Source organism: Sinocyclocheilus grahami, unplaced genomic scaffold (genome assembly GCF_001515645.1).
Source record: "Sinocyclocheilus grahami isolate Dianchi unplaced genomic scaffold, SAMN03320097.WGS_v1.1 scaffold338.1, whole genome shotgun sequence".
NCBI classification, from domain to species: Eukaryota; Metazoa; Chordata; class Actinopteri; order Cypriniformes; family Cyprinidae; genus Sinocyclocheilus; species Sinocyclocheilus grahami.
In genome coordinates this window covers 387,455-401,891 of record NW_015505517.1, presented here as the reverse complement: position 1 = coordinate 401,891, position 14,437 = coordinate 387,455, and the positions used below count along the sequence as shown (strand labels likewise).

At 39.5% G+C, this 14,437-nt stretch overlaps 1 protein-coding gene across 6 annotated transcripts; it reads left to right on the top strand.

Moving 5' to 3' along the window:
• Window positions 1-3,422: 3,422 nt before the first annotated feature.
• On the top strand, window positions 3,423-14,418 carry tacc3 (transforming, acidic coiled-coil containing protein 3). 6 transcript variants are annotated; one of them, XM_016295581.1, is made up of 19 exons: window positions 3,724-3,813; window positions 4,900-5,012; window positions 5,470-5,635; window positions 6,129-6,256; window positions 6,532-7,719; window positions 8,463-8,529; window positions 8,615-9,108; window positions 10,399-10,465; window positions 10,551-10,725; window positions 10,818-10,879; window positions 11,018-11,151; window positions 11,778-11,859; window positions 11,980-12,129; window positions 12,210-12,277; window positions 12,916-12,959; window positions 13,047-13,207; window positions 13,834-13,940; window positions 14,057-14,177; window positions 14,303-14,418. In XM_016295581.1, the coding sequence occupies exons 3-19, from the start codon at window positions 5,471-5,473 to the stop codon at window positions 14,372-14,374; spliced, it is 3,285 nt and encodes a 1,094-aa protein (XP_016151067.1). In that variant the 5' UTR covers window positions 3,724-3,813; window positions 4,900-5,012; window position 5,470; the 3' UTR covers window positions 14,375-14,418. The 6 variants fall into 6 exon arrangements, with proteins under 6 accessions (XP_016151069.1, XP_016151067.1, XP_016151066.1 ...); XM_016295580.1 differs by having other exon boundaries at window positions 4,896-5,012; XM_016295583.1 differs by lacking the exons at window positions 3,724-3,813; window positions 4,900-5,012 and adding an exon at window positions 3,423-3,512.
• The last annotated feature ends 19 nt before the right edge of the window (window positions 14,419-14,437 follow it).

Below are 14,437 nucleotides of genomic sequence, written 5' to 3'. Positions count from 1 at the left end.
TTTCCCACAGTCACGCATCACGCAGGCAAACGCCGAGATGAACAGTTTTATTTATTTATAAATACACACACACACACACACACACACACATATATATATATATACATATATATATATACACACAAAACATTTTAAAACAGTTTATAATTTTAATAATTTGTATTAATTATGACACATATGTGTGGTGAAGCATATTGGCAAAGATAAGGTTGGAATATGGACCAAAGCCCCACAGCCTCAACGACCCTCAAAAACCTTATTTTGCATAGCCCAGGACTAGTAAAGGAAGTGACTTTTCATTGAACACCGTGTAAATGACCACGAGACACTTGGTGCATTCAGCTGATTACTATATACCGTATATTGGCTACTGTTTTAGCTAATTGCCCTTAATAAGGATAAAGTAGATTAACAGGTGGGATACTCAAAAGAATCAGGGGCCTCATAGGATCATGATTTGGCCAAAGCTCAGGACTAGTAACAGAAGGGTTATTGGTATGAGCCCAAAAACGCTCTTGAGCAAGGTACTTACCACATGTTGCTGTGATTGTTACTGTAATAAGTTCACTTTAGGTTCCCGTTGATAGAAGTCTGAATTAAAGTTGCAATGAAATTGTGACATATATCTTAGTGTAACAGATTTAAAACAGAAAATAAAAAAGTAAGACAGGGACTTGGTTCTGTTCATCAATTCTGTTCATTAAATCAATCAAGTTAAAAGCTGAAAATAAATGCATAAACATTCATCTTCTACCTCTAAAAGTTGCTGATCCTCTTATCTCATTAGAGTCCACATATTTGCATAGTTGAAATGTCCCACTGCATTTCCAAATAATTTTTTTTTTTTTTTTTTTACAGAGACAAATCTAAATTGCAACATGCACACAGCTCAGACTCATTCAGAGTTCTCACATAAAATCTGTCTGCTTATAGTGGTCTCTATAAGGCGAGACTGTCTGAGGTTATTGGGGTCAAAGGGGTTAAAGGTGAGGGGAATAGGGATTGTGAGCAGAAACAGGAGTTGGTCTAAAGATCATGCAGACTATTCTCAAACACTCTACAAATAACTGAGGGACTATTTCAGCAGATCTTTTGTCTTCATCTATAGCTTGTGTTTACTTTAACTCTGGGTCTGAACATACTTGGCCTTTCACTATCAATCAATTTCCATGTGTACAATCAATTATTATTCATGCACAGAACCTCATTTTCACCTAATGAAGCTGTTTGCTCTTTTTTGTTTTATTTACAACTGCAATTGTAACAGTTGTGTGTGTGTGTATTACAGTGTATTACATTCCTAAGTGGTTTTAGGATTTCAGGGGTTTGTCTCTGTGTACACGCTGGTAAGAAACAGCTGTTGCATTGTGTGGATGCACTCTCAGAAGAATACAGAAAGGCGTTTGTCTATTTGGGGTTTTGTCTTTAATGAGATTTTAGACTCCCAGCCATCAGACCAAAGCTTCAATTGTCGGCAGCACCACAACTGCACTATAACGTCAATGCATAATCACTGAAGCCGTTTACAGTTTGCCTGAATGCGGTATTAAATTACAGGAATTCTGTGCAAGCTGGATATAATTGGTATAGAGACACATAATTTCTAAAAGACAATAGAACAATAATTCTTACATATGTGAGGGTGTGTTAGGCAGCTAGGCAAATGCTTTAAATTACCCAAAAGAAAATGGAAAAAAGAGAGGGAAAAGGTGCTACTGAATCTGTTATGGATCTGCATGCATTTTCTCTCTATATGGGATCTATTCAGCATGTACAAAACCAAGAACTGTACTTTTGTGGTGTATATTTACCTTTTATTTTATTTTTGTACTATGCAAGTACTATGAAACTGTACTTAAATGATTCTCAGACTTAATGTATATTTATTTTAAAACTTTCAAATAATGTAAAAAATAAATAAATAAATACAGTCACCTTGACTGATGTAAGGTGAATATAGGTCAGTAGTGTGGGGAGAGGGAGTGCACTGGCTGACCTCAGCACAAACATGCCATATTGTTATGTAACTCTCTTCTCTGCCCTCACTCTTTTTCTTGCTCTTGTTTTTTTTTTTAGATTCATTCTTTGAATTTTCAAGCTTTTTGGCAGAAAATAAAATTAGCTTGAATCCGCAATTAATAAGCATTTTATATACATGCATAGTCTATACCTAAACAATCTAATAAACATAAAAGCAATTTCTCTGTTTTCATCTCACCAACCCATTGATGATCTCACAAAAGCCATGCAGTGTGATATTAGTTGATCCGATGCTTCCCTCTGGTGGAACAAAGACGCATAAATAATAATCTCGATTGGAGTCACAGATCCTTCATCGTTTCTGTTGTTTGTGCTGTTATGAACCGTTTTATTGTTTTATTGCCTACTGATCACGTGTATTCGTTTTTATTTAAATCCTTAACAATGAGCATCAATTTTTAGTGCTTTACATTCACGGGATAGTTGTTCCCAAAAAAATCTGTCATTATTACTTTATTTGCAAATCCGCGTTCACGTTTATTGTATGTTTTTTTTTTAGATTCATTCTTTGAATTTTCAAGCTTTTTGGCAGATTCATTCTTTGAATTTTCAAGCTTTTTGGCAGAAAATAAAATTAGCTTGAATCCGCAATTAATAAGCATTTTATATGCATGCATAGTCTATACCTAAACAATCTAATAAACATAAAAGCAATTTCTCTGTTTTCATCTCACCAACCCATTGATGATCTCACAAAAGCCATGCAGTGTGATATTAGTTGATCCGATGCTTCCCTCTGGTGGAACAAAGACGCATAAATAATAATCTCGATTGGAGTCACAGATCCTTCATCGTTTCTGTTGTTTGTGCTGTTATGAACCGTTTTATTGTTTTATTGCCTACTGATCACGTGTATTCGTTTTTATTTAAATCCTTAACAATGAGCATCAATTTTTAGTGCTTTACATTCACGGGATAGTTGTTCCCAAAAAAATCTGTCATTATTACTTTATTTGCAAATCCGCGTTCACGTTTATTGTATGGAAAAAAAGATATGATGAAAGTAAATTGTGACATTGTAACATCTAAAAATAACAATTAAAAACCTTTAACTCTCTAGAAAAAGTGTAGAGCGAAATACTCTATGACGAAAACAACACAGACACTTGTAATATTTTAATATTTAAAATGCAACAAAATGTTTTACGTCTTTTTGTCTACTGGTAAAAGGGTTAAATGGGGTCATCTTTGGCTTCATAAGTTGTCTGCGTCAACGGCTTTTCTCCATTGGATGATTTGGATGTCTATCAAAGGAACATCCACTAGGACGACAGAGCGCGACGCGCATTGCTATTGGTCAATTCATATGATCGCCCCGCCTGACGGGCGCCGAATCTTGCGTTTAATTGGCTGAGACAGCGCAGTTTAAATTTGAACCGTTTCAAACAGGGTAAATGATTTCCCTGTGTGTCACGTTGTCTTTCTCTGAGAAGAAAACGGTTTATGTGTTAGATTTGAGCATCCTGAATAAGGTACGTATTTTAGGAAACCGTAAACAAATTATTGTCTGCGTCAACGGCTTTTCTCCATTGGATGATTTGGATGTCTATCAAAGGAACATCCACTAGGACGACAGAGCGCGACGCGCATTGCTATTGGTCAATTCATATGATCGGGCGCCTGACGGGCGCCGAATCTTGCGTTTAATTGGCTGAGACAGCGCAGTTTAAATTTGAACCGTTTCAAACAGGGTAAATGATTTCCCTGTGTGTCACGTTGTCTTTCTCTGAGAAGAAAACGGTTTATGTGTTAGATTTGAGCATCCTGAATAAGGTACGTATTTTAGGAAACCGTAAACAAATTTATAGGAGAGCGATAATGAAATATTGCGCGATACTGAACAGTAAAAGTAACTGCTATTGACTAATTTGCTAGTGCTACTAGGACGTTGATAATTGCGCATATGATGCTGCCATGTTTAAATATAATTTATCTAACCGTTTTTATGTAGAGATTTTTACTCCTATTGTGTTCACAAATGTAGCAATTTAAACAGTAATGAGTTGTGTTGGAAATAAATTGTTTGATCATAACTAGAGATTTAGAGACATTGTCTTTAAAATAGAAAAAGTTCGTGTTTTGCCTGTGCTGAAATGTATGGTTGTTTCATGTTTTGGTTTCTAATCAGCCTTGTCATCCGTGTGGGCACATGTTAGTCTAAGTGGAAACTAGTTGGAAATGCCTTCAGTTTCACTAGTTTAATTAGTTAATTTCGAAATGGTTCAATTTCCCACTCAGTCCACTGGCTGTTCTTGTTTGGTGTCTTGCTTTCATTTGCTCTGGATTGAGGGCTTGGTCTGAGATCTGTCTCTGTTCGATACTGAACAGTAAAAGTAACTGCTATTGACTAATTTGCTAGTGCTACTAGGACGTTGATAACTGCGCATATGATGCTGCCATGTTTAAATATAATTTATCTAACCGTTTTTATGTAGAGATTTTTACTCCTATTGTGTTCACAAATGTAGCAATTTAAACAGTAATGAGTTGTTTTGGAAATAAATTGTTTGATCATAACTAGAGATTTAGAGACATTGTCTTTAAAATAGAAAAAGTTCGTGTTTTGCCTGTGCTGAAATGTATGGTTGTTTCATGTTTTGGTTTCTAATCAGCCTTGTCATCCGTGTGGGCACATGTTAGTCTAAGTGGAAACTAGTTGGAAATGCCTTCAGTTTCACTAGTTTAATTAGTTAATTTCGAAATGGTTCAATTTCCCACTCAGTCCACTGGCTGTTCTTGTTTGGTGTCTTGCTTTCATTTGCTCTGGATTGAGGGCTTGGTCTGAGATCTGTCTCTGTCCAGGTTACAATTTGATAATCTCATTTATGATGGTGAGCTGTTTATCACCTGTCCAGGTAGACTGTAGAAGAGAGAAGCTGTCAGAAGTGCCTGTCATTACAAAGCTGCCAATCTTATTGTCAGTCCTACATAGTTGAGCAGAATCCAGGGAAGGACAGATGAGGCCAAAATTGGTAATGATTCTTTGAAGATTTTATCAGTCTCTTCCTTGTTCCTCATTCTTATAAAAAACATGCCTTGGTAGACTATATGCCACTATTATTTAATCACAAAGACCATATTGCCACCATCAAAATGCTTAGTTATCTGCTGGTTGTCTGTTATAACCTTGGCACATCTCTCTAAGGCATGATTCCTTCACAGATACAGAACCACTTTGTTCCCTCAGCACATGGCTGAGTTACACGGGTTGATGTCACATGTTTGGGTTATTAGTCACAGTGGGTTAGTCTGATCTCTTACTGATGCTCAAAATAAATGCAACAGATTTGAAGGGTCTCTGGGTGTTGGGTTGAGAAGGTCAGATGTCCGCCTCCGGGTCTTATCAGTAAAACCAGCTGTGTGTGGTGCCCGATGGGCGTGGCTTAGCAGAACCCATGTTGTCATATTCTATGTGTCTCTGTTTTGCAGTATGAGTTCTGAGGCGCTAAAGGAGAATCAGGGAGCTGTACGGATGAACAGCACTTCTGAAGCCGCTTGTGACATTTTCGCGTTGGAACAGCTTACTGGCAGGCCCTCGATCCTGCGGCAGTCACAGGCTGACAACATCAGCAGGACTGTGCTTAGAGGAGCAAAGGTGGGTTTTCATGAGGTTTCCATGCAATTTGTGTTCTCTTGCGTTTTATTTTGTGTAATAAACCGTTTAGCTATTGTACTTTATTTTTTTTTTTAATTTTTAAAAAATTTTTTTGTAATGTTTAAAAAAATAATTTAATAAGTTTCAGCAGTCACTCCAGTCTTCAGTTTCACATGATCCTTCAGGAATCATGCCTACATGCTAATTTGGTGCTTAAGAAACACTTACAATTTTAAAAACGATTCTGCTGATTATTTTTGTTGGAAGCAGTTATACTTTTTTTTTTTTATTAAATTTTTTTTTTTTTTTAAGTAGAAAGTTCAAAAGAGCAACATTTATATTGAAGTGTTTGCTAACATGTAGGTGAATTCATTAATTTCTTTCTTTTTATTTTTTTCTTTCTTTTCAGCAGTTATATTAAGCATTTGTTTACTGTGTTGTCAGGCTTGTACTAGAGTTTAGATTTACATAGTTCTTTGTTGCTTTTGTATAGGTTTGTTTTCAAACCCCACGGCGAGACCCAGTCACAAAGAAGATCATGTCCCCGAGTCGTGCTAGTAGGCCATCCAGCCAAGAGGACAGCAGTAAAGCACTGGAAACTCTCACGGCCTCTAATGACCAGTGAGCAAATTTCCTGCAGCTCAATGTTTTTAACTTATTTTAAGTGTCTTGTTTGTTTGTTTGTACATATTCAAACCAGTTTCCACCAAAATGGTCCTGGATCTCATGCTGGTGACTAGCCAATGGAACTGCTAACTGACCCACATTTCCTCAGACCCAATGATATTGACATAACCTTGCAAGCAGTAACATTCTGTTTATGTATGAGTAACATTCATAGTAATCTATTAACACAAAAATCCACTTACATGTAAAATTGAATTTGTGTTTTACAGGACTTCACTGTTGAATAACCCTTCCACCACACCGACTGACATGCAGAGTAACAGCGTTGCCTACCCTGATGATGATATGCTTGTTCAGAGCAGAGGTGCCTATACCCTCGATCTTGACAATCTAGATCTCATCAACCCTTTCCAGGGGTCCAGTACAATGCAGAATTCTCCTCCTAAATCTTCTGCCTTACCTGAGTCTTGGACATCAGAGCTTGTAGAGCCAGATACAACTGCAGCGCCCATTTCTGCACCTCAGCCTGAGGTTCCAGAGGTGACTGACACTGCACTTGATGAGACTCTTCCCTTTGTCCCATCAGTGGAGAATTCCCTTGCAGAATGTTCTGCCAACATATCTTCAGCAGAGGGCACGGTCATCATCAAGACTGACAACATTGAAAACAGTGCCACAGATGTGGAGGAGTCTGATATGACTGAACCAGCACCAGTGTCACAACAGATTCCCGTTTTGGAAGATCAGCCTGAGGCCCAGGACTCGGCACGTCCCCCTGTGGGATCCTTCAACTTGGATTTTGACAATCTTGACTTGCTCAACCCATTCCAAACTGGTGGCTCAAAGATCCCAAACTCTCCTCTAATTGGCAAGGCATCACTAGTTTCCAATCCACCCCTGCCAAGCCAAGAAGCTAAACAGGAACCAGAGCTCTCAGTCCACACTCCAGATGTCCCAACATCTTCAGATTTCTCCATACCACCTCCGGAGAACTCTACTGCCACAGAGGGCTCCTCATCTACAGCGCCCCCTAAAAAGAACCAGATGCTACTAGAGTTTAATTTTGACGATGGCGCTGAAGTCAAGTGCAAACCTCCTCCGAAACGTCTTGGGGTCAAAAGACCTGCAGGTGCAAAACCTGTGACCAAAAAACCAGTTGCTCCAGCCACAGAAAAGAAAGAACCAGAACCCAAACAGTTGTCCCCTAAGAATCCAGAGGAGACGGAACCTGTGGATGTTCCTCCTCCTAAAGGTTCTTACACCTTTGATTTTGACAAGTTTGATGACCCAAATTTTAACCCCTTTGGCACAAAAGCCACAATGGGTAACTCCCCACCACGTGGTGTCCAGACTAGCCCGGTTTTGATGAAAGCACCAACTCCAGTTCAGGAGCCTGAGGCTTTTGCACAGGATGACCAGCCTGAAGCCCCTGCGCAAGATGACCAACCAGAGCACAGGTACAGGTTATATAAACATAACGGGTGCAATTTCAGTATAGGCTAATTACTTTTGAGCTACAGGTATGCTTCTGATCCTGAAAGTTGAGGTCATGGGTTTGATTCTCAGGTAATGCATGAACTAGTTAAATATGTAACCTGAATGCAATGGAAGTAGGGCTGGGACAATAAATCGATGCATTGCAAATCGAGAAATGATTCTGCATCGAATCTGAGATTTTCCGAAGGCATCGCGATTCTCTCTTGAATCGATTCTGCGCTTAGTTTTTAACAGCAGATGGATCTGCGTGCTTTAGAAACAGCCGTATTCTGCTTGCTTCCAGTTCCTTACACACGCACCACTTGAACCTAAAATAATCATCCATAAAGTTCGAAAAGGTTGAAGCGAATTACAAGAATGTTCACAGTGGGCTGTGTTTACATTAATCTCGCATCATAAAAGCCGATGTGCAAGTACATTTAAACACTTCCATTACTCAGCCGAACACACAAGTGCTCTTCTTCGAGAGCATTTGAGTGTGCGGTTAAAAATTAGCCTAGAGCGCCATCTGCTGTTAAACTAAGCTCAGAATCGATTCGACAGAATCATGATGCATTCTAAAAATCTCAGAATCGTTCCACGAATCGCAATGCATCTATTTATTGTCCCAGCCCTAAATGGAAGTGTCTTTGGATAAAAGCATTTGACAAATGCATAAATGTAAATAATTGTTGAGCTCAGACTTTTCCTTTTTCTCCTTCAGTTCTCCTCCATCAGTTTCTGAAACCTATGAAAACATTGCAGAAACTGATCTTCCTGTCACTAAGAGGGTAAGAGTGTCTTAAATGTGCAAATTCAATAGAAAATGTGTATTTCCACAAATTATGATAATGTTGATGCTCATTCTCTTACTAGCCGGCAGAAGATGTAGAGTCAACATCTTCAGATGCCTCCATACCACCTCAGGAGAGCTCCACTGCCACAGAGGACTCCTCATCTACAGCGCCCCTTAAAGAGAACCAGATGCTACTAGAGTTTAATTTTGACGATGGCGCTGAAGTCAAGCGCAAACCTCCTCCGAAACGTCTTGGGGTCAAAAGACCTGCAGGTGCAAAACCTGTGACCAAAAAACCAGTTGCTCCAGCCACAGAAAAGAAAGAACCAGAACCCAAACAGTTGTCCCCTAAGAATCCAGAGGAGACGGAACCTGTCGATGTTCCTCCTCCTAAAGGTTCTTACACCTTTGATTTTGACAAGTTTGATGACCCAAATTTGAATCCCTTTGGCACAAAGGCCACGATGGGTAACTCCCCACCACGTGGTGTCCAGACTAGCCCGGTTTTGATGAAAGCACCAACTCCAGTTCAGGAGCCGGAGGCTTTTGCACAAGATGACCAACCAGAGCACAGGTACAGAAACTAAGAACTTGTACAGGTTATATCAACTTAACAGGTGTAATTTATTTTCTGTATAAGCTCATTATTTTTGAGCTACAGGTATGCTTCTGATCCTGAAAGTTGAGGTCATGGGTTTGATTCCCAGGGAATGCATGAACTAGTTAAATGTAACCTGAATGCAATGGAAGTAGGGCTGGGACAATAAATCGATGCATCGCAAATCGAGAAATGATTCCGCATTGATTCTGAGATTTTCCAGAGGCACCGAGATTCTCTCTTGAATCGATTCTGAGCTTAATTTTTAACAGCAGATGGATCTGCGTGCTTTAGAAACGGCCGTATTCTGCTTGCTTCCATTTCCATACACACGCACCACTTGAACTTAAAATAATCATTCATGAAGTTCGAAAAGGTTGAAGCAAATTACAAGGATGTTCACAGTGGGCTGTTTTTACATTAATTTCACATCATAAAAGCCGATGTGCAAGTACATTTAAACACTTCCATTACTCAGCCGAACACACAAGTGCTCCTCTTCGTGAGCATTTGAGTGTGAGGTTAAAAATTAACCTTGAGCGCCATCTGCTGTTAAAAACTAAGCTCAGAATCGATTCAACAGGATCACGATCATAGACCGTATAAAAACATGGACGTAGTGTCCGTGACGTCACCCGTAGATTTCCGAAGAGCGTTTTTGAAGCTCAAAAGTGGGCGGAGCCAGCCGTCGCCATCTTGGCTGTGCGTCACTCCCAGAAAATTGAAAATGGGCAAAGAGGCGGGAGCAGGTTGCTGAAGCCACGCCCACCCAGCTCGACGGTGGTGACAGCAGTGGCAATCCACCTGTCACTAGTGGCCATGCCCTTAATTATGCAGAACTTTAAGGCGTAATATAATTTAAACGGATGAGTTATAAAAAAAAATTCACCCCCTCACAGTTGTCATGAAGGTATATAGCTATATAGACCAAAATCTTTTTTTGAACCAGGCTGTAAACATGTTTTTTTTCTGCTGTAAAGTTGGGCATTTTAACATGGGGAGTCTATGGGATTGACTCCCTTTTGCTGCCAGCCTCTAGCGGCCAGTCGATGAATTACAGTTTAAGTCACTTCCTTGTTGGCTTCAAGAGAGAGAGCGGGAGGTTGCCGCTTGATCACCATGCATTCCAAAAATCTTAATCCACGAATCGCGATGCATTGATTTATTGTCCCAGCCCTAAATGGAAGTGTCTTTGGATAAAAGCATTTGCCAAATGCATAAATGTAAATAATCGTTGAGCTCAGACTTTTTCTTTTTCTCCTTCAGTTCTCCTCCATCAGTTTCTGAAACCTATGAAAACATTGTAGAAACTGATCTTCCTGTCACTAAGAGGGTAAGAGTGTCTTAAATGTACAAATTTAATATAAAATGTGTATTTCCACAAATTATGATCATGTTGATGCTCATTCTCTTACTAGCCGGCAGAAGATGTAGAGTCATTCACTGTGTCCAGCACTAACATACCCCAGAATCCAGCATTACAGGTGCCAGACCTCATGGCAACACCAAAATCTAAAGTGGATCTACTGAACCAGACCTGTGATCTTGGTATGGTGGCACCAAGTGAAGATGAGTTTGTGCCAGGAGCATTGTGTGAGTATACATGGTTGCATTTGTATTTGAACTACACCGACTCATCCAGCGCAAGCTTTTGACATTGTGAGCAATATCATTCTTTCTCTCAGTCATGCCAGGGGGAGATTTTGATGGGCAGATTGATTATCTGGAGCAGTTTGGATCAAGCACTGTGAGTTTTTTCCTTTATGAGCCTTTCCATAAACCCAGTTAGTGTGAGTAATGCATTCATAATTAGTTTTCTTTTGTTTACTATATTAGGAGCAGCATTCTTTTTAGAGTACATTGTTTATTAAGCAAGTTTTTATAGTTTAAGGAGTCGGCCTTGCGGAAGCAGTCACTGTATTTGAAGTTTGACCCACTGTTGAAGGAGAGTCCAAAGAAAACTGGAATGGACAGTGGCAACTCTGGATTCAGCATGCCACGGCCTTCTCTTGCCATTAGGTCAGTCTTCACAAACATTCATGCTAACAATGTTTCATAATCTTCAACCCTCCTTGTTGAAAATATTACAAATGGTTTCAAATGGAGTTAAAGGGTGCTGTATGTAAGTTTTTGACTCTACTAAAGCATAAAAATACCATGTTTGCAGATATTTAAGAAACATGCTAAGTTAACATACTTGTTTATCTGAAAAACAATGCTACAGTCAGTTATTCTCCTTTTGAATATGTGCATTCCGAGCCGGAATGTCGAGCTCTGTTTTGGTTTGTGAAACCTGCCCACTGCCAGTTTACCCAATTGTATTTTGGCACACCGGGTTGCCAGTTGGCGGAGAAAACAGCATATTTAATTTCATTCATCGTCAAGTGCGCTCGTTCCTGTTGGTGTCGTCAATCTGGCAACATGTGTCAGGTGTGCCTCAAGTCTAAGGAGGAGGGGCCGGGTGAAAAAAAACCCCTCCTATATTTTGAATTTGGACTGCAGTACCTAGTTCAGCCACTCAGTGTCAATCTTACATACAGCACCTTTAAAGGGCCTAATGCAACGTATCGTATCTATATTGTGATCAAAATCTAGAGTGCACACGTTACAATGATCATGCAAACCTTTTTTTGTGGGCATTTTAGGATGATGGAGGCTGCGAAGTCTGAAGTAAAGCAGAAGTCTCACAGTGACCGTATGAAGCTGCTGGATGATCTGCCTCCACCAGTAAGATGATGACACAAATGTCAATGCTTTGTTTTGCATCTTTAACATTCTGACTTGGCACTGAAACCATTCAGTCTTTTGCACATTGGAGCCCATTTTACAATGTCTGTTAACCTCTAGCCAGTGGAAACTGTGGTGCCAGATCCAACTGTTCTGGACTTGCTGGTTCCCACATTAAAACAGCCAGTGAAGACTGAGGACTCCATTATAGAGTTTCTGAAGTACAGCCAGAGAGACATGGATGCTGCATTACAGAAAGCAGAGAGACAGGTTAGCTCCCATAGCCTCACACAAGGTGACTGGCACACATGTCTGATTGGTCTCTAATGTTTTGTATTTTCTTTTTTTAGGCAGAGGAACGGCAACAAGAGCTTACGACTCAGATTGAGAAGCTGCAACTGGAGAATCAGCATATGCTGTAAGTCTCTGATTAGAGAAACACTTTCACATGGTACCTAGAGAATGAATTATTAGGGTTCCTACAAACATGGAAAAGCTGGAGTTGTCATTTAGAATTTGGAAACGTGATGCTTCTAGTCGTTGCTCTTGAATTGAGCAAATCATTCATTTGAGTCTTTTTTTCAGTTTGATTCTCAAATGAGTCAATCACCTGCTTCTCTAATGAATGATTGAAAGTGTTTTTCCAGTTAGTTGTGATTTTACTGGATCGATCAAATTGTGTGGGACCCCTGATGCATGACTGACATTTGAACAGCACACCAGTCTTAAACTCTTAAGCCCCGTTCACACCAAGAACGATAACGATATTAGCGTCCACACCAGCGAACGATATTGTCTGTTTATTCTAAGCGCACGCTCGTCTGCCGCTTTAAATTCTCGATCTCGTTACAGCAGGATGGATTCTGATTGGCAGTCAATGTTTTTTATTGTTCATCAGCTGGAAAAAATTGTTTTGAAAGTGATTCCAACGATATCGTTTCTCTTTATCGTTATGGTGTGGACTCTACTATTCTATAATATCGAGAACGATTTTTAGAACTATATCTTTATAGTTATCGTGCTTGGTGTGAATGGGCCTTTATCCTCTACTTTCAGGTTTATAGTGTCAGAATTTGAGGCCACCATCACTCAAATCACCGGTATGACAGTTGTTTGATTAGATTCAGTACAGTACATTGTTTTGAAGGCAGTATGTCAGATAATAACACACTCCTGTGTGTTTACAGATGAGCATAAACAGAAGGAAGATTTGGCCAAAATTGAGTTTGAGAGAGTCCTCCAGGAAAAAGACCAGCTGTCCAAAGATTTGAATGAGTTGGAGAGATCCTTCTCCTCCGTTGTCAAACGCCTTGACAGATGCAAGGAAGTCATTGAGGGATTCAAAAAGGTATGCTTTTTAGACTTCGGAATCAAGACTTCATCTCAAATCAAGATGTTATTTGTGTATAATGGTGTTCTTTTTTTTTTTTGCTGTTTTGAAAGTGATTCCAACGATATCGTTTCTCTTTATCGTTATGGTGTGGACTCTACTATTCTATAATATCGAGAACGATTTTTAGAACTATATCTTTATAGTTATCGTGCTTGGTGTGAATGGGCCTTTATCCTCTACTTTCAGGTTTATAGTGTCAGAATTTGAGGCCACCATCACTCAAATCACCGGTATGACAGTTGTTTGATTAGATTCAGTACAGTACATTGTTTTGAAGGCAGTATGTCAGATAATAACACACTCCTGTGTGTTTACAGATGAGCATAAACAGAAGGAAGATTTGGCCAAAATTGAGTTTGAGAGAGTCCTCCAGGAAAAAGACCAGCTGTCCAAAGATTTGAATGAGTTGGAGAGATCCTTCTCCTCCGTTGTCAAACGCCTTGACAGATGCAAGGAAGTCATTGAGGGATTCAAAAAGGTATGCTTTTTAGACTTCTGAATCAAGACTTCATCTCAAATCAAGATGTTATTTGTGTATAATGGTGTTCTTTTTTTTTTTTTTTTGCCTTTCTCTTCTATAGAATGAGGAAACTCTGAAGCAGTATGCGCAGAACTGCATGGACCGACTGCAGAAAGAGGAAAAGCGATATCAAGCTTTGAAGGCCCATGCTGAGGAGAAACTAGATCAGTATGTGCTTATCAAGCAGTCTGAAACACGTTCTCTCTTATGAATGTGATGATCCAATCTTGCATAATTGATCAATATACCTGGAAGCGTCACTAATAGCACTGATGTTGTTTCAGAGCGAATAAGGCCATAAATGAGGTTCGTACTAAACAGGGTGCAGAAGTGGCCACACTGCAGGTGCAGCTCAAAAGAGAACAGCTGAAAGTTCAGTCCCTAGAAAACGATCTGGAACAAAAGGTAAATGCGCGTGCGCACACAGGGAAGTCACTCTTACAGTGGTGTTCTTTTTGTGTAATTCTGAATTGCTTTTAAAAAAAAAAAAGTTATGTAACCTCTATAATGTGATAATTTTCTCTTCTCAGGCTAAAGAAGTCAAAGATGTCACAGAACTGTGTGATGAGCTGCTACTTAAAGTGCAAAAGCATGGTTTTTAGTGTATTTTGTGTTCCTTGTTCGTTATTTGTATTTGTTCTCACCAATTATAATAAATAAAAAAA

Bases quoted from the DNA above. Each gene is read 5' to 3' on its own strand.
- tacc3 (XM_016295583.1), top strand. From the start codon at position 5,471: ATGAGTTCTGAGGCGCTAAAGGAGAATCAGGGAGCTGTACGGATGAAC. The intron at 11,152-11,777 runs GTCAGTCTTCAC...TGGGCATTTTAG, and splicing joins CGGCCTTCTCTTGCCATTAG to GATGATGGAGGCTGCGAAGT. The intron at 12,278-12,915 runs GTAAGTCTCTGA...CTCTACTTTCAG, and splicing joins CTGGAGAATCAGCATATGCT to GTTTATAGTGTCAGAATTTG.